This window comes from Diadema antillarum, unplaced genomic scaffold (assembly GCF_040938485.1).
Source record: "Diadema antillarum isolate AM-2024a unplaced genomic scaffold, OU_Dant_1.0 seq00000178_RagTag, whole genome shotgun sequence".
Taxonomy (NCBI): domain Eukaryota; kingdom Metazoa; phylum Echinodermata; class Echinoidea; order Diadematoida; family Diadematidae; genus Diadema; species Diadema antillarum.
This window is the reverse complement of record NW_027271245.1, coordinates 609,716-629,142: the sequence shown is the minus strand read 5'-3', so window position 1 is coordinate 629,142 and position 19,427 is coordinate 609,716. Positions and strand designations below refer to the sequence as shown.

Below are 19,427 nucleotides of genomic sequence, written 5' to 3'. Positions count from 1 at the left end.
AATTCACACCATCACATACAGCATCAAAATCACCACCTTCATCATTCGCATCATCTACTGTGCACGAATGATTCATTAAAAAAACACACAATATCTACACAAGAACCTTTGGATATCTGAAAGACTTTTAATATGTTTCTCAACACTGCTTCATACCAAACGTTCCCAAATAATAGCAATATCACACACATGATGAATTGCTATTAGAGAAACGGACACACTCCATAAAGTAGATAATCAAATAATTATTAGAAATGCCTTTGCTTTGTTATAATCGAATATATAATCTTCACTAATGAGTTATTATCTAATACATGTCGTATAAAGAGTACAATAATATTCACACTCAAGAGACCCTGTGCAAAAAAAGTACAATCGACACTTTGAACAATGAGCACCATTATGTATGAGTTCCTAAAAAATAAAGATTGGATCAAAAGATATTTATTTTAACCATGCTTCAATACTTGTCACTAGGTGACCAATATCGCAATATGTCTAATTAGACAAATCATTTCAAGTATAGTCTAGATATTTTTCTACACACTTTCTTCATTTTTTTTTGAGAGAGAGTAGGTGAGTAAGTAAGAGATGAATGTTATCTTCACAAGGCAAACTGAGAGACGATTTCACACACGATACTTACCTTCCCAAACCTAGCAATATCAATAATAATGAAAGATAAAACGGAGATATAGAAAGGCGTGGTGGACGGAAAGGGACATCCCACGGTTCCAGATGAATGAAAGGATAAGTTCATCGTAATATGTGGTTTAAGAGAATGCAGAAATATTAGTAGAACACACTAGTGAAAGTTTGAGGAAAATTGGAAAACCCGTTCAAAAGTTAGAATTTTGAAGTTCCAGTGCCGCCATCGCTGAGTGAGAATACTACCGCAGCTTGTGACGTTATGTGTAGAACAAAACAGAGAAAATATAATGAAAATTCAATTTATTATTTTCACTTGTTTTTGCTCGTAATTAAAGAGTACATGAGTTCCCTTTTTCAGAAGGCAGGGGGAATATCATTACCCATAACATCCGTTTGTAACAAACTGAGGGAATGTGTACTTTTTTTAAATGAAAGTTTGTGGTATTCTCTTTATATTTTCCTTATATCATTCTACGCATGTGACATCATAAACTGTAGAAGTTTTCTCATTCCGCAGTGACTACACGAAAACTCATCAACTTTGAACTGATTGTCCGGTTTTCCTCAAACTATCACTAATACGTTCAAGCGGTATTACTGCGTTCGCTCAATCCACGTGTATAATAAGGTGAACTTGTCCTAAGTAAGGTTTCCCATGCTATAGATTTAAGGCACTGCAATGGGTTCATATTCGTATTTTACGTTAGTTTGTTTGTGTTTGTTTGTAAAAGTAATAAACTGACCTAAATAGGGAATGAGAAATCAGTCGGTAATTTTTCGGCATATCTACAGCAACTGCACCAGTGTCTTTCTATGCAACCAGTTTCCTGTAATACTGAATTTGGCAGTACTTGATTGGCAGTGGTTCCATTCAAACCAATAGCTGATACGTCAGGTAAGTTCATATCAAGTTCTCATAATAACTTTGGTAAACGACATTATGTACAACATTAGATCTGCATCATTAGCAAACAAGTCTGTAGCACTGTACCATATTAATAACTGCTACCAAAATTTATCAATTGCCGGTCACGGATATATTTTCTTGCTGAAAATATACGAGATAAATCATGAACTTCATTTGACAATAGAAATGATTTCACAAATATTTATAAATTCATCTCTCGTATACAAATCTATTAAATCAATATCTTTACCAAATGCACACTTTGAGAGGAATCACATTTTACTGTCATACGACATAATAAAACAACACCTGTGAGTAAGAGTTATGATACAAAAAACCCAACATAATTAAATATTTTCCTGACGAAACAACCCTGCCAGCGTTTCCACTGTACATGCTACAAACAGACGTATCGCCGATACAAGTAGGCTTTTTGTAGTACTAAAATCAAGTTAGAGTTGAATATGATCCAGTTGCATTAAATTTCCCGATGAAGCAACCCCGCTATAGCGTGTCCACAGTATGTGTTACAAACAGACGTTTCACTGATACAAGTACTAAAATCAAGTTAGAGTTGAATATGATTGAGTCGCATTTTGTAAACCAAATACAGTCAAATCTACCTCAGCGGCCACCTGTTACTGCCTTTAATATTGCCTGCACGTCGAGGAATTTCGCGGATCACCGACTTGTATGCTGGTGAAAGGTTGTGTCGGAGTCCCCCTCCCCCGTTGAGTGAAGGATTTTCCGCATTCACATACACAGCTTCACGGACTCCTCTTTCAAACCATCTGGTTTCCTTGTCGATGATGTCGACCTCTTTGTCCTCAAAGTGGTGTTCCGTGTTCTTCAGGTGGGTGAACACGGCCGACTCGTTCCCAGCTGATCCGGATCTGCGATGTTGGTAGAGACGTTATTGGAGAGGCTGTGTGATCCGCAAAATTCCTCGACGTGCAGACAATAAAGGCAGTAACATCGCCCATTCACCCTCCACGGGTGACTGCTCGCAAGCCAGACAGAGCTGAAAAAGTGACTCGGACGAGTCACGAAACTGTTCTCTCCGTGATTTTCACAAGTAAGTCCAGTCGAACAGATTCAATTTACATGCTTGTAGCATACTATCTGGATGAATCAAAATCTACATCGATAGTAACGGATTGTTAGATTTTTCTCTGTTTTCTATTCACATCGCTGCTTCCTCTAAATTCAGATGTATATGAAGGTAAACTTGTCCTTCAATTCAAACATTATCATCTAGATAAATCCTCTCTCTGTCTCTTAACAGTTACTCTCATACCAAACGCTTTCCATTTCTCGTAATGCTGAAAAAAAAAAGCCCACCGAAGTTTTCTCTGTTCTTTGCATCAAACCCCGAGTATCTGTTTGAACCCGTTTGTCTCTCACACAGTTGTTTCCTTAGCTTTAAAGACACTGATGGTGATGACGTCATCCCTATTCTCCTTTCGGCAAGAGGTGATAACACGTTGTGGCGCGAAGCGAAGTTGGTAGGACGGCGCGAGACACGAAAGAAAGGCCGAGGCAAGGAAAAGACTCATACAAACGTAGAGGGCGTAGTCGTAGGATCCTGTTCTGTCGATACTTTCGCCTTTGTAATCGAGAAAATGACAGCAAAAAAGCGACACAATGACAGGGCGAAAAAAAAAGGACTGATATCCTGATTTCACCCTCCTAGAACTAATTCAGGAATTTGCTGGATTGTACACAAAAACAAAGGTTGATATGTCAAGTGTTTACACGAACTCTCACGACCTCATCTTCACAATGAATCGCACACCTGAATTATCATTTCGGAGAGGCCTCTGTTTGTACAGTAAACTTCTGACAGCACGTTTTGTGAGCACAACTTTCAGATGCAGCATATCATACCCATGCCCTAGATACATTTCATCATTCATTGTTCCATTCCAGCAGGTTAAACTAAATCAAATTCAAGCCGTTTCACAGGAGTTGGCCATTTCCCTATCGAAAGCATGAGTAGCCTACTTAATATTAAGCATTGTACATTCGATAAAAGCGTTAAAAACAAAGCCAGAATAAGACATTAAAATCAAGACATTACACTGATACAGTAGGAGATATCAAAGCTAGTACAAGAAATCGTTATAAAGATAAATGTTGGTTATTAACGATACAGTAAAAGTTGGTTACATCTATATATAGGCCATTATCATAAAAACAGAAAATTTAAAGCATGCTACGAAATTATTTTCTACATTCATACATTGTCAAAAGGCTGCTCCTTGAAATTTGGAAATATCGAATACTGACAATCTCAAAATTTTGAGGAAAATCACAAAAACACGGATCATAAGAAAAAAGAGACATTGTACAGCTTCTAACCTAAGAGGGCGCCCACTACGTATCCGGAGCCCATAGACGACGTGATGACGGTCCATGCGACACAACACGCCCTCGGGTGGAATAGTTGGTGGCTGACAGCATGAGGAATGGTGTCTAGAACCGAGACTACGAATACACCTGAGACTGAGAGAGGGGAAACCGTATGGCGAAGAGAGTGTGTATTTGTGACTGTCAGTCAAACAGACAGGCAGAATGGAAAAAAAGGCAAACGCCATGTGATGTCTCGCTTGCATATCGCATTTTGTAATTAAACATTTTTTAAAATGTATATGTTCATTGACCTTTGACGTTTGACTTTAACTTCACCAATGTTCGAACTTGACCGACATCTTTAGGTGGTGCACCCTGCTGTGAGTTTTGTGGTCATAGCTCAAAGTTGCGCAAAGTTAGAGAGAGTACACCAAATTATTTCGACGACTCTGACGACGACGGAAAAGTGACGCTTATGTCGCGCTTCCGCTATGCAGGCGAGACAAAGACAAACAAACAAACAAACAAACAAACAAACTGAATCAGTGGCTAAAATTGACAAGTGGATGTATCGTGATCTCATCTTAATAGAGAGCTGTCCTTTTCGTAAATAATGATAAAATATAGGAATCTACTCCATGACCCAACAGCTTTCAAATGTTTCTGGTCATGTAATCATATCCATATCAGTAATGATAATTCTCATGTGTATACACGTGTGTATTACTTAACGTTCATGGTGGACGACAATGTACTTACTCTCTTTAGTCTATTTTTAGTCCGCTTGCAATCCTGCAGACCCCGAACCCTTAAACGATTATTTACACTTATTTGCTTATTCATGTCATACTAATTACATATTAGCATCATCGGTGGCATATTATCATAGGTAACCGTATGCCCGGTGGTCCTGGGTCACCAGTTTTAGATGACGGGCTACCACTTTATCAGAAAAGATAATTATGTTTCACAGGACCGATGGGGCCACCAAAAATTCACGAGAGTGTATGTTGTTTTCACATGTTTTTCTCACCCCTACAGACTACGGGAGAGTAACTCACGGCTCAGTGCTTCCTTACACGCATTTCAGCTATCAATGCAAGGTTGCAAGATAGTCTCCACGGCCAAACTCAGTCTTGTTTACGGCCAAAGTCGGCCAAGCTATCTTTTAACTAACTAATATACTGCATATTCATCTAACTACGTTTAAATGAATGATTTCAGTTTCAAATGTTTCATTTTTGCCTTACTTCCCAGTCACAGTACGTGGTATTTGAGGCACTTGTCAATTCTCACACAATTATACAATTATCATGGTTTATTCTAATGATTGATGATATTATTTCATTTTTCATGTTTTTGCTCATTCTTTTTCCGGCTACCAAATTTTATTGTCCGGCCATACCAAAAGAAAAGTTAGCGTCGAGCCATGTATACATATATGTGTATATATATAATTATATAGTGAAAACTTTGAGCAAAGAAATGGGTTTGTTATTCTTAACAGCACTTCCTTCTTCAACTCACTGGTAATATTTGCCAAGATGGCGATGAGAGTGTTTGAGGCGAGGAGTGACCCCATCATTGCTGCTCCAATAATAGCAGCGATCACCAGACTGAATATCTTGGGAAACGGAAGGTGGTCACCGATCACGGCCACTAGGGCCTTCCCCACCACCTGCGACACACCCAGGGCCGTCATCACGATGGCACCGGTCTCTTCGTTGAACCCTCTCGAGACCAGGAAATTCACCTGCATACGACACGAACAAACAAAGAAACAAGACGTGTATTAATGACCTCATGTATACACTGTGGAACACAAGTGGAATTGGCGCTTCTTTCAATCGAGAGAATGGCGCTACGCTCGGCGACGTTCGTCAACAGGAGGGATCCATTTTTTCTTTTTATTTCTTTTGTTTTAACCAAAAATAAAGAGGGGGCGCGCGCCCGGTGCGCCCCCTCTGGATCCGCCACTGCAATTAAAGATGGCGAACATAATATCAGCCTCAATGCTTCAGTTTGTGAGTCCTTCTCACGCGTGAACTCTCTCTGACATCATATATGTGCGTGATCACGCAATCTATAGCGTGAATGTCGACAAATCAAACAATAACTTCAAGTGCAGCGGATCAAAGTGCATGCCTTTGTGGTGGGAACCGTTAAGTTTTGAAGTCCCTGAATTCTGTTCTATCGACAAGACTCAAGTGCCATCGTGATGTAAATGAATTGGTTATGTAGGCAAGAAAAGAACAGAGCAGATCCAGGAATTCTCTTTTTATTTCTTTTGTTTATAACGAAAATTAAAGGGGGCGTGCGCCGGTTGCGCCCCCCCCCCCCCCCTCTCCTCTGGATCTGCCACTGAAGAATGTATGAGTGTGGTCTTTTGTGTTTGACATCATCGTGTCAATGTATAGCCTGATGAATAGCTACAGGACAAATAAGTTCGTCGGGTACCTATACTACAGGCTACAGGCGGGCCTCCGCCCTCACGATAAACATTGGCGGGGGTGATCCCAGAGAACTTCACGATAGCTATTCGCTTCCCGCACGGACAAGTACACGTAGATAACGGCCGTCATCAGACAGTGTTCGGTACGGTGAGAACCACTGACTATTTGCAAATGCTTTAACAGATTCTCTTATCAAAACAGCTCCTCAACAATGACAGAGGAATTACGTAATTCCTATAGTAAAGCGAAAGGCCTATATACTTTCTCAAATGACACGACAAATTCGATTAACAATCGAAATATTTTTGACCTTCTGTGACCCTGTTTAAATGTGGAACATGGACTGAACTTTTGCCTTAAAAAATCAAGTAATCAAATATCAAGGTTTCGCACCGGTTTGGGAGATGGTTACCCCATGAGTCATTATGAGCATTAAAGGGATGGTAGAGTATTGGTGGAGATGAGACTTGGACTTTTAACTTTTTGCGAGATACCAAGAAAACATTATTTTATGATATAGTACAGAACACACCATTTTAAGAGGAATTCAAAGTTTATTTGAAGAAAATCGGGTTTGAAATGACTGAAACATCCAAAAACAAAGTAAAACAAAGTGATCGTAATAAAGTGTGGGTCCCACACTTGATCAGAATCTTCTTTTTTTTTTGGATATCCAAGCCATTTCAAACCAATGTTCATCAAATAAACGTTGAATTCCTCATAGAATTATATGCTCTTTCATATTTCATAAGAGGTTTCTCATTATCTCACCAAAAAATGTTAGAAACCTGAAATTAGGTCTCAACCAAAACTATACGATCCCTTTAAAGACAGACCCCCCCCCCCTTACACAAACATTACATAAAAAAATCATCCTTTGTCTATGCTATTTCCATCATTACGAATTTGAAAAGAGATTATCCAGTAACCAATACAGCAAATGAAGGAAACAGATGATTGCTATGCTTGAACCGCTAAAAACAAACATTTACATCATCAAAATGTAACAATGAGAAATTGATACCGTGTGAATTCTAACGGCAAGTTAGATACGAGGCAACACACAGTGTTCTCATGTCCAGAACAAGACAATATCCGTTTCTTGTGAATGCCCACTACACCTGGTTGTTACAAGACGCCGGTAAAAACATCCGCTGTGGTAACAATCTCAACTTCACTCGGCTTACAATAACTAAGGCAGAGGTTATCGGAAGTTCATTGACCTATATTATTCAGTGTAAACTTCTGGAGAATCTTCAGTCATTAAACGTTGCATGCTGTGTGAAAATGTATGACTTTTTTTTTCTCAGAAAGTTCACAGACTGTATCAACAAGCGATCATTTTAAGATTTTGACAAACACTCGTGGGTAAGTAAGTGCATTGCTAATAAACTCTCAGTTCACCATAATGTAGATGTCATGCAGAAGGTAGCCTACGGAGAAATTAGTAAGAAGGAATTAGAAACTATATCGCAACTCCATTGTACTTTTGAAACAATGGTTTGATTCGCTACGGAGACCTGGCTGAGTAAAACGATAAGATAACGATTTGTTGACTATACAATAACGAAGCATATACGCTATGCGATGTCTCGCTCGCCCGCATAATAAGTATAAAACATTGCAATTTTTGATTATTGGAATATCTTTCCAACGTAAGTTCTTTGACCTCTTGACCTTTGACCTCGTCCAACTTTGTGACCATATACAGTAGCTCAAAGCTGTGGAAAGTCATTGAGAACACACAATATATGGCGCTTAAATCAGGGAATGTCCATTGATATTTTTATTACAATGTCACACAACATAATGATGTATAATCAATATTTCATAGTCTTGTGGCTTATCAGTAGCAAGGGCGAGTTGTCACGCCTCTCATACTGGCGATGTCTAAAATATCTTTTTTTTTTCTTTCAAAAGAGTACAAAGATAAAAAATTCAAGGTAAGATTTAGAATGTTCTTTTCTTAAAACATTTTATGCAAAACATTTCGCTATTTTATGGTCTGAACAATTCGACGGCTTAAATGAGTTTGTCTTATTATAAGGCAATTCATTAAATGAACATTTTAGTCATTGTCAAAGACAAGAACATGCCGTTTCACTTTCAATCACTAGTTGAACACTTACAAAGCTCATATAGAAGAAACTAACGGCTGCTGAACATGCTACCATGGAAACGGCTATCATCCACAGCTCAGGGAAGCAGAGAACCGCATACAGCCTGGGGCCCTCCTCCTCGCTCGTGTGAAGTTCACTTTCACCCTTTTGTCCTCGACGGTCCTTCTGAAGCGCCTTCTCTTGCTCATTGAGCTGCTCACGTGCAAGCTCCTTGTACAAGGGCTCGTATTGCTTGATCGTCTCTTGGCGAGAATCATCGTCCTTGACCAGATCGTACGTTCCCTTCGACTTCTTCTTGCTGCATTTCTCTTGTTGATTGGGAGCGGTGTAGGTCGACGCAGAAGCGAGACCGGTGACCAACACGAAAGCCGACGCAATCCGAACCGTGTTTCGCCAGCCGAGATGGAGGTTCATTACGTAAAAAAACGGGTTTACAGCCAGAAGTCCTGCAGACACACACGACAGTGACATAATATATTTCTTTTATATAATGTATCTTCAGTCCTCCTCTATGTGTACCGTTCTATGTCTACATCTATTATACACATACCATACATACATAATACATACATACATATTTATATATATACACGTACTGGCATTTAATTTATTATGATGAATATACAGCGTATACCATTATGTGCAGATATTACATACACTTACATTAACAAACTCTTTCTCCTCATAACATTAACACGTTTGCCTATGTATACGGAGATATGTGTGTGCGTGTATGTGCATGTGTGTGTGTGTGTGTAATCATTTCAGGGTTTTTTTTCAAACAGTAGGGGTATAGATTGTTTTTTATATGTGACTTGGATTTATCTGTTATGACAAGTACAGCACACGATCAAAGCACACGATTAAATATAAAATAGTATTAGTTACTGTGAACTCTTGGTTCAGGTGAGCTAAAGGATTCGACTCCGCCGTTTTGTCCTAGGAATCAAAACTGCTATGAGTACGTCTATATTGGAGAACCCAAGCAGCGGAAATTGCTGTTCTCCTTCCTGTATAGCAGCCGCATGTTGTGGTGGTCGGAACTAATTCACGCTCACAGAATGTGCGTTGCTGGAGACAACGGACACGACAGGTGGGCTTTCATTGATTTTACAAAGTGCGTCACAATAATTGACAGAGGCAATCGTTGTTAACTGATAGTCCCTCATGGCATGTAGTTACCATTTCCTATAACACATTTGATAGGATTTTAATCGATCTGATTCCATTTTCTCTGTATGTCGCTGATCATGAAGTACGGTATTATTTACCATTTGCAGATGAAACAAAACCCAGCTTTAGTGCTTCCAAATAGTTCTAAATTAATGAGTTAATGGTTGCTTCAAAATATTTCTAAATTGTGAGTTGATGATAGAAACAACATTGAATCAGTTTAATCAATGTTAGGTACTGTTAAGTATACAAAATGTGAACAATAGTTATAATAAAAATATTTCTACTAGACCGTCTACAGTCATGGTTTACTGAGAAAAATAGTGATAATGATTATTTTCTTATATTTTAGGCTTTACTGCGAAATTTTTATATTGTAGGATGTTTTGTGATACAACTGACCTATACACATATGCATCAATGTTATATATATCGAAGATTTTTTAAATCACTGGTCTCAATGGCAAACAGTACCCGAAAGATACCAGGTTCGTCAAAAACAAGTCTATGGGCCCTTTAGAAGCATAATTTGTGACAAAAAAGAAAGCAACAACAACAACACACACATGAAAATCAAAGTTTGCATAATCGCAGCACATACAAAATGATTATTATACGCGGAAGTCAAAGAATAATCGTCCATTATCCACAAAGCTTTTCGGTCCAACTCCTTCAACCGATTAAACACGGAAACACACGTTAAATATCTTGAGTGCACATTCTTTTGCATTCTCTCAAACAAAATACAGTAGTTTGTTTGTTTATTTCCATCTGAGAAGATGGCTGGATAGCCCATATTCAGTTACGCTAAGCTGGTCTTCCATGGGGTCCAGTTGGATGCGAGGCTTGACCACTTCACCGGGTTAAACACCCTGCTCTTTGCGATGAATGAATGGAGAGGGATCTTTTACGTGCATGAGCTGTGACTCTCTCATACACGGGACCTCCATTTTATGTCCTATCCGAGGGACAGAGTGTTTTGCCTCTTGCTCGAGGGGACGGTATGATCACAAACAACATTGCTCAGTCCAGACTCGGGTTCGAACCCGGGTCCCTAGGATAGTGAAGCAGACGCACTACTGGCTGAGCCAACTCACCGCCCTTACTAGTTAAATGTGAAGTCTGTGGGGAAACATAATTATCATCAAGGAGCTTCAATGAGGCTCATTAATATTATCGACCCTGCATCAACCCTAAGAGACTTTGAGATACATTACACTTGCCTTCATGATAACAAACAGAATCAGGTTAAATCACTGAAGAATAAACCTAGTAGAGTATAGACTCATGTGCGAATGTACAGACCAAATAGTCCAGCGGATATAGAGCACGTATAGGGTGAATCATGCACATTATGGTAAAAGCACCATACTTGGTACACATGTACATGATGCCAATACAAGTCATTTCTGATATGGAAGCCACTCTGATTCTGCCTGTGGCGGCCATGGCCGTCATTTTTCAAAATGGCCGCCATGTGATATAGCAATACTGTGTATTTTGGAAACTATAAGTCCGATTGTCGTGATTCTTGTACCAAAGTATAGGTTTTGAGGGTCAAGGATTCTAATAAAATATTTTTTGAGAGGATAAAGCCATGGCAACCTACTTATTAGCGGCCATTTTGAAAAAAAAAACATGGCTGCCGCTCTACATTCTTTTCATATAGGCCCTATCTTTAACACCAATGGATGCATCTTCATGATTCTGGTACAAAAATATGTTTTTGAGGTTCAATTATTTAAATGGATACATCTTTTCGTGTATACAACCATCACATGTTTTGGCTGCCATATTAAAACAAGGCCACTGCAATATATACTATACTGTACGTCTTTGAAACTAATTGGGGTCAATGATTTTAAACAAGCATTTGTTGATGAATAGAACTAACACATTTCGTTTTCATGTCCATTTTGATAAATATGACTGCCGCACTACAAAGAGTATGCACACACACACACACACACACACACACACACACATTATATACAGCGTGGCCTAGAATTAACGGAAACGCGAGTTTTCGCAAATATTTGCACATTTGCATTACTTTGATGCCAAAATGACAGAGTGATAGAGAATTTTTCTAGAAGACGAATGACTCCAAAATCATCCGATTTGGTTGAGTAGTTTTCATTCTACAGATGTTTTTGTAAAGACGGGTCGAGCGTAACAAATTTCAGCATCGAACAAAAGCCACTGCCTTGGGAGACTAACAAAGAATTGAGGCCGCACATCACAATGTGGAATGCTTGAATAGGATTATTGTCGAATATTGACCTTCAATTGTTGGGTAGTCTCCGTTGCTGAGCTTTGATAAAATAAAGTAAGAAATTAATGATCAACAAAAAACATGTTGTCTATAAAGAAAAATACTCAACCAAATTGGACAATTTCGTTTTGGTTTTGAAAAAAAATATTCGTTTCCGTTTTCTGAGGGGCCACCCTGTATATATACACCCTCACTTGCCATATAATATGTATTGTCCCATTGACAAGAATCGTTCACCTATTACTGGTAAATGATCCTCCTTTGTTGTTGCGGCGTTTAGTTCTTTATTGTTCATTGATTGTTGTTGATTGACCATACCTCTATCACATTCTCTATTCAAGTAGGTATTGAACATCACATAAGTACAATTCTTGCATACCTGGAATACTAAAGATAATTATGTTGAATATCAAAGGTAGAATCAATGGTGAGAATGGAATAGAAGACTTTCCCCCCAATTTTGGATGCATAGACAGGAGAGTACAATTAGTGTACTGTCATAGTTTCCAGCCACAAAGACATGATTATTGCGGTCTTATAAGACCTACTGATTTCTGAAGTTTGTTTTCAGTTCTTGTTCATTATTTCGTAGTATGACCTTGTCAAAACTTGTTACACAAAAATATAAGGAATCATACGAAGGAATCGAATTAGCTCTGACAATCCAAAACCATTATTGTTCCTGATCATCCATTGATGAGTGGTGATGAACGTGAATGCATAGATGCAGGTGCGCTTTAGAGAACGTCTTCAGTATTTCTACTGGTGCCGGTAAGTAAGATCGATTTACTGAATATTTTATTCTGCAGTTTTATCTTCCAATAATTATGAGCCTAAAAATTTGTATTTATTTGAGGTTTTCCTTAAATTCATAAATTAGCATAATTTTTCTTGTAGTTTATATTTTGGATGGGCACTGTTACGTTATAAAATTGTGTTGAAATGCCCACTGTCCATTTACCTGTAGAAGTTGCTTTTGAATTATGGAACCTTAATCCTTATTCCATAAGGGAATGGCAAATGTATCAAATATATATTTGTATAATTTCTTTGGGGTTACGGTAGGGTGAAATTCAGTTCAAGAGGCTAAAATCATTGATAAAAAGTAATGCATAGATCAACCATAACAAGTAATGTATTCAGAGTAGAACTACACACAGAAACAGATAATTTGATTTTTCCTTGTTCTTGTTCTTCACAAATTATTGTACATCGAAAGCAGGGGCGGATCCAGGAATCCAGGGGGGGGGGGGGGCGCAACTAATATTTCTGGTGCCACTTCCGGGTTTGATTTCTTTTTTTTCTTTTGTTTTTAACGATAAATAAAAGGGGGGCGTGCGCCTCTTGCACCCCCCTCTGGATCCGCCACTGAAAAGGTAAAATTCACAACCACAAATCTATTTAAAGGAAATGTTTGTCACATTTCTAGAAAAAATGAACACCTAAAGTTATTTGCTTTACCTCTGTTAAGCACATTTACATAAAATGTTATCTTTTTAAGTAATTGGTAACTGGGTTTATTTGTAGGATAACATGGCTTCAAAAGTAAAGCTCATTTCAACCGAGAAACCAGCTCCCAGGAAAGAAACAGATTGGACCAAGTGCATCATATGTCAAGATGATGACACAAAAAACCTATCATGTCCAGCTTTGTCTAAAAGAAATGATGTTGGTAGAGGATACAAAACTTTGGCAGAAGATCTGATTTCTTTTCATGAGGCCGATTTTTTTCCCCACTACGCTGCAAATGACAATTAGATGTAACCTATAAAGATGTATTGTATAAATACCTATTATATTTACTTTATCGTTTGATGTATAAGATTCAGTGTAGTTGTAAGTATCAGAACAGCCTGGTCAATCATGGATTTTATAGACATACATAAAATAGTGTGTTTACATTAATTTGATGTAGGTGACCCAAGAAGTTTTGGAAGTTTTCTCACACTTAGTGTCATATTTCCAAAGAAAACAGATGTACTATATAGGTTGGAAACTATGATTTTCATTCCATGGTCCAGGGACCAGAGAAAGCGAGAGTCTATATTTCTAGAAAATGTATAATCTTGATTAATATGTACTTCAGACATGAAATTGTGAAGATCATGTTTTTCACATACACTGTACACACAGAAATCCTATAAAAGAGATTGAGCATATTTTCCAAAATGCTTAAAAAGTTAACTATGCCCAGATGTTCCACATTAGAATACTAAAAATGCGTGAACAAGTAATTGTTGACCCCCAAATCAAACGATTACACCAGAATCACAATGGGCATCCTGCTTTCATAACACTTGTACGCTATATAACTGGAGGGAGGCCATATTTATTAAATGGCCGCCAAAACAAAGGATGTGATGAACCTATTCACTTTGCTAAAACATCATTATATTGAAAACCGTCACCCCAACACTATACTTTAACACTTGAATCGTGACTATATATCTTTTGAGTTCGAAGATATACCATATTCATTATCTGTTGTATGGCAGCCATATCTATTAAAATGGCCGCCAAAACGTAGGATGAAACGATTCATATTCACTTACAGTTGAATTTATCGGAATCCTTGACCCCCAAAACATAGAAGTTGGTACCAGAGTCATGACACTTTGTCTATACGTTTTAAGGATATGTTATATCTAGCATGGTGGCCATGTTTTTTTCAAAATGGCCGCCAATATGTAGGTTACCATGGTTTTATCCTCTCAAAAATTATTCTATAGGAATCCTTGACCCTCAAAACCTATATTTTGGTACAAGAAGCACGACAATCGGACTTATAGTTTCCAAAATACACAGCATTGCTGTATCACATGGCGGCCATTTTGCAAAATGGCCACCACGGCCGCCAAAGGGAGAATCAGAGTGGCTTCCATATCAGAAATGACTTGTATTGGCATCATGTACATGTGTACCAAGTATGGTGCTTTTACCATCAAGTGCATGATTTTTTTCTATATCCGCTGGACTAAAAAGGCCAGGAAAAGAGCGGAGAAACGGATTTCTCTCATCACATTATCGGAATCAACTTCGACACTTTCATGACTTGAGCATGCAAATTGTCTCAGAGTTCATCGAGCTACGAACACTGGGGCAGATCCAAGAATTCTGTAAAGGGGGTGGGGGAGGGCGCAACTAATATTTCTGGTGCCACTTCCGGGTTTCATTTCATTTTTTCCTGTTATTTCTTTTGTTTTTTTAACGAAAAATAAAGGGGCGCGTGCACCGGTTGCGCCCCCTCTGGATCCGCCACTGGAACACATCGCGCTACGAATCGTCGAATTCTTATTACCCACAGATGAACAGCGAAATTAGGAGCACTATACATGGAAACTGACCATAATATCTGTGATACTGAAAATACTGACTGAAAACATACGTTATACAGTGGAAAGCCGGTATAAGAGATCCTTGGAAACAAGAAAATTTTTTTCTTTTTTATGAGATATTTCGTTATATCAGTAGTCAATAAGCAATTCAAAACAAAGGAAATAAATTCATTGTGACCGGAAAATTAGTTTGTTTTATCAGGTCTGGTATTTTGTTATATCAGATCTCTTAACATCAAGTTTCCACTGTACAACAATTTCAACCACATTAATAAGAGTATTCTTTGCTGATAAATGCTACTGGTGGCTACAGAACATAAATGACACATCACTCGATTTTTAAGCTGCCTCTTGTTTGTGTGTGGGTGTGTGTATTCTTTTTTTTTTTTTTGGGGGGGGTCTTTTTGGGCAATATGCTTAGTTTTGCTAGTTCAGCAATATAGATATTGAAAGAAAGATGAAAGAGAGATTTGTACCACAAAAAAAAAAATGTGAAGAAATTCACACCTTAATATAGAGATTGTTAATGAGAAGACCGCAAACTACAAGCCCTGTTTGTTTGCTTGTGTTTGGTTTTTTTTAGCAGTCCCCTCTATTTCTAACAATTTTGATTTTGTATTTGTCATAGAGGGCACATTTATTACATTTCAGTTCACAGTGTTTTCCTTGATTACACTGCTGTATTGATTTTGGGTCATGATGTGTATTTAAACGTTCAAAATAATTCAAATGTTAAGAGATCTGTTTCAAGGAGATGACTCCTACCTGTACTGCATCCGACCAGAGCCATGGTAACGGAGCGGGCCGAGTTCTTCTCCGGAAAGTAGCGAAGAATGATGTTGAGCCCGGAGACGGTTACGAAGTTGAGACCCAATCCGTAGAGCAGGCTGAAGGTGAAGAACATCGGGAAGATACCGGGCATGAAAGACGTCAGGAGTAGGCCAGCAAAGCAGGCCACGGTACCCAAAATGGCTATCACACGGTGTTGGAACCTAGCGATGAGGGCGTTGGAAAGCGGGCTGGCGAGGTAGGTGAGTCCGAACGGAATTGTGCCCAGCCATCCTGCCATCGGATAGATAGCGAGAGAGATAGTTATAATAATACAATAATACATTAATAATAATAATAATGATAATGATATAATAATATAATAATTATAATACAATACAAATAACAACTATAATAATAATAAAAATGATAACAAAATAATAATAATGATAATAATGATAAGTTATACGCCCCAAATCCACTCTGCAGAGTGGTCAAGGCGCATACATACTAGAAGTATTGAGAAAGAAAGGGAGATGTGAGACAGAGAGGTATTAGAATGAGCGAGAACAAGAGCAAAAGATGAGAGAGAAAAAGATTCGACAAAAAGGGAGAAAGAAGATGACAAAATCATGAGTAAAAGATGAGATGAGAGAGGAGTGAGATTAAATTCTATTTGTTTTGTTTTTTTCTAGATCTGATGCATTTTGAGGTTTCCCCTCAATTATGCTCAATATGCATGCAGGTGATAATGAATATGCATATGCCGATATATTCATCACAAATTTATTATGTATTAGAGAAAAACTCTGCTTTTCTTGACACGAGTATAAAACAATCCTATCACTATGCAGTCTGTGCAAGGGCAGCGTAATAATGTTTTGGAGCATCACTCTTACTATGTCATTATTATGCTTGTACACTCACATTTCGCTGAACTGTATATAGGCCTATCTGCTTGCAATATCATTGCTGTTGTTGACTAATTGAGAACAATATTATTGACGATCATCATCGCTATTTCCACGTACTACTATCATTTTGTGTGAGAAAAGATAGTATTTGACTCTTTAGAACATATGATAATTCAAGTTAAATGGGGTGAAAACAAATGGAGTCATTATTAAGAATCTAAAAATGGAAAAGAACCTCGTGTACCTGATATCAGTTTGTACAATGTATTCAATCTTCTACAGAATGCAACATATATATATATATATATATATATATATATATATATATATATATTCCTTGGATCGTAGTGTCCGTCAGTACTTTGTTACAGTCGAGTGAAAAAAAACTCTTTTTCCTGTTTCCTTGGTCTTGGGTCTAAACAATGATCATTGTCCTCTTTAGTTTGCAGGCAATAAAAACAAATCTAATCTTTACGGTTATGCGGCGATTTCCATTTGGAAAAAAAAAACATGTATCACTTTACAAAAAAAAAAAAAAAAAAGCTGTCTTCTCTTCCGGTACTACAGTATAAGAACATCTTTTTAAAACTTTCTTTTAATTCATAATTCAATCATGGGAGAAGAGCGCATTACGACGACATGGCCTTTAAAAATCGATCGATATACCTACCTCATTATATCCTTGATTTTGTAAAAGAAGTTATATTTTTTTACCTATTGATTACGAGATAGTTGAAGCGATTTGCATATGAATGGAATATTCGATCTCTACGAGTTAATCACTTTGAATTGATTTTAATTCATTATCAGCTATAGCATAAACACGCAACGTTCCAAAGTTCGAATTGTCCCTGTAGGCTTCAACAGTCTAGACACAAAGGCTGACATTTTCCACAATGGGTGAAATGGTGCATGCTCGAGAGGTTTAACAAGGGGACCGAGTTTAGCTGATTTGAAGTAGTCGGCGGTAATACCGCTCCTCTTTACAGAAATAAGGTTGCAAATCAGTTTGGTTCCCTGGCAGGTGGGAGCTCCCCGGGCGAATCATGCACACTGTCTTTAGCAGAGGTGACTAATCTCTGTGACTTCATTATTCAAAGAGGAATACAAGTTGGCCCGTAGTACAGGACTCACGTTTTAAATACGGGTGCACGTCAAGAGACCGACACCCACGAGTCATACAGCCCACGACGTCATACACCTCACCAGTCATACAGCCACGAGTTATACAGCTTACGATACGAGTCATACCACCCATTAGTTACAGACTAAGCTAACGAGGCCCATGAGACCGACACAATAAGTCCCGTGTTGTATACTCTGTCGAATCTGTCGAACGGGCTGTTTTTACCTCGTGTCGAAATCATGGGTTGTATGACTCGTGGGTGTCGGTCTAGCCAAAATTTAATGACCCCGTATATACCGCATATACCGGTGTAAATAAAAACCAATCACGAACCCATTCATCGTCATTCTCGACATGTTAAAAAAAAATAAAGCGTCCGATGTGGATTTGGCTTCATTATATAAAGAGATGTATTTCATCATGTTTACTTAAAGAAAGCCTCATGATAGAAACCTGTTATTGTGGCGCCACGACCGAACTCGTGCTGGAAGATGACCAAGAGTTGACCGTACGAGTAGAGGAAGCCGTAGTTAGCGAAAAGGTGGAGGAAGGTCATGAGAGTGATCACCCAGCCCCAGTGGCGCCTCAAATGACCCATTATCGCTGCAATTAAACCAGTCGGCCTCACCTGTGGACGAGATATAGAAAAGTGCAGATAGGAATACATGCATGCAATATTGGTATGGTGACCTTGGTGTTCCCACTGCACTTATGCAGCCATAAATGTCACTCTCCCATATTGAGGCCTGTGACGGTGGCGAGCTATATTGTTAAACATACACATTACTGTTTTCGATATCATTGCTTAAAATCGTCATATTATTGTCGCAATGAAAAATTGTCCTGCTTTCTCCACGTCAAGTAAATTGCGGGAGTTAACTATTGCAGAAATATGTACAAAAACAACAACAACGTTTGCCTTGTATATCAATACAACACGAAACACTAATATTCAGTGCTCCCTGTTACATATTAAACTCATGCACTTATATATACGGTTCACCTATACGGCTTCTCGTTGTGGGGCAAAACAGGCTTTCGAGTTATGTCTCAGGCGAAAATATCTCCACTTGCTCATGTTTTGTGCATTTTCCACCAAGGTAGAAGTGGCTTCTCTCATTTTATTTTTTTTTTGAACGAACCTTCCATTACCTTCATCATGCAGGCGTGATATTGCCTGGCAAAACACCTTTTTCATCCTTCTTTCTCTTATACCGCTTACTGTATAGGTGCCATGACAGCGACATGTACCCTCACATTCCGGTCCTGTGTCTTCCCGTCTCTTTCTCTCTTTACCATTCTGCCTTTTAGTTTTAAAAAAAATGTGTGAGTGCATACGTCTTTTCTAAAAGG

General features: G+C 38.4%; 1 protein-coding gene across 1 annotated transcript; it reads right to left on the bottom strand.

The window, feature by feature from the left end:
• Positions 1–4,793: 4,793 nt before the first annotated feature.
• LOC139728433 (monocarboxylate transporter 12-like) lies at positions 4,794–18,940 on the bottom strand. Its single transcript, XM_071639376.1, has 5 exons — positions 18,528–18,940; positions 16,032–16,328; positions 8,493–8,929; positions 5,438–5,663; positions 4,794–4,852 (listed from the first exon to the last, which is right to left on the bottom strand). The coding sequence occupies exons 1-5, from the start codon at positions 18,739–18,741 to the stop codon at positions 4,794–4,796; spliced, it is 1,233 nt and encodes a 410-aa protein (XP_071495477.1). The 5' UTR covers positions 18,742–18,940.
• Positions 18,941–19,427: the final 487 nt, after the last annotated feature.

Excerpts from the sequence above, each read along its gene's own strand:
- LOC139728433 (XM_071639376.1), bottom strand. The coding sequence starts at position 18,741 with ATGTATTCCTATCTGCACTTTTCTATATCTCGTCCACAGGTGAGGCCG. Across the intron at positions 8,930-16,031 it reads TCTGGTCGGATGCAGTACAG|GACTTCTGGCTGTAAACCCG; the intron begins GTAGGAGTCATC and ends GTGTGTCTGCAG. Across the intron at positions 5,664-8,492 it reads GTTTCTTCTATATGAGCTTT|GTGAATTTCCTGGTCTCGAG; the intron begins GTAAGTGTTCAA and ends TGTCGTATGCAG.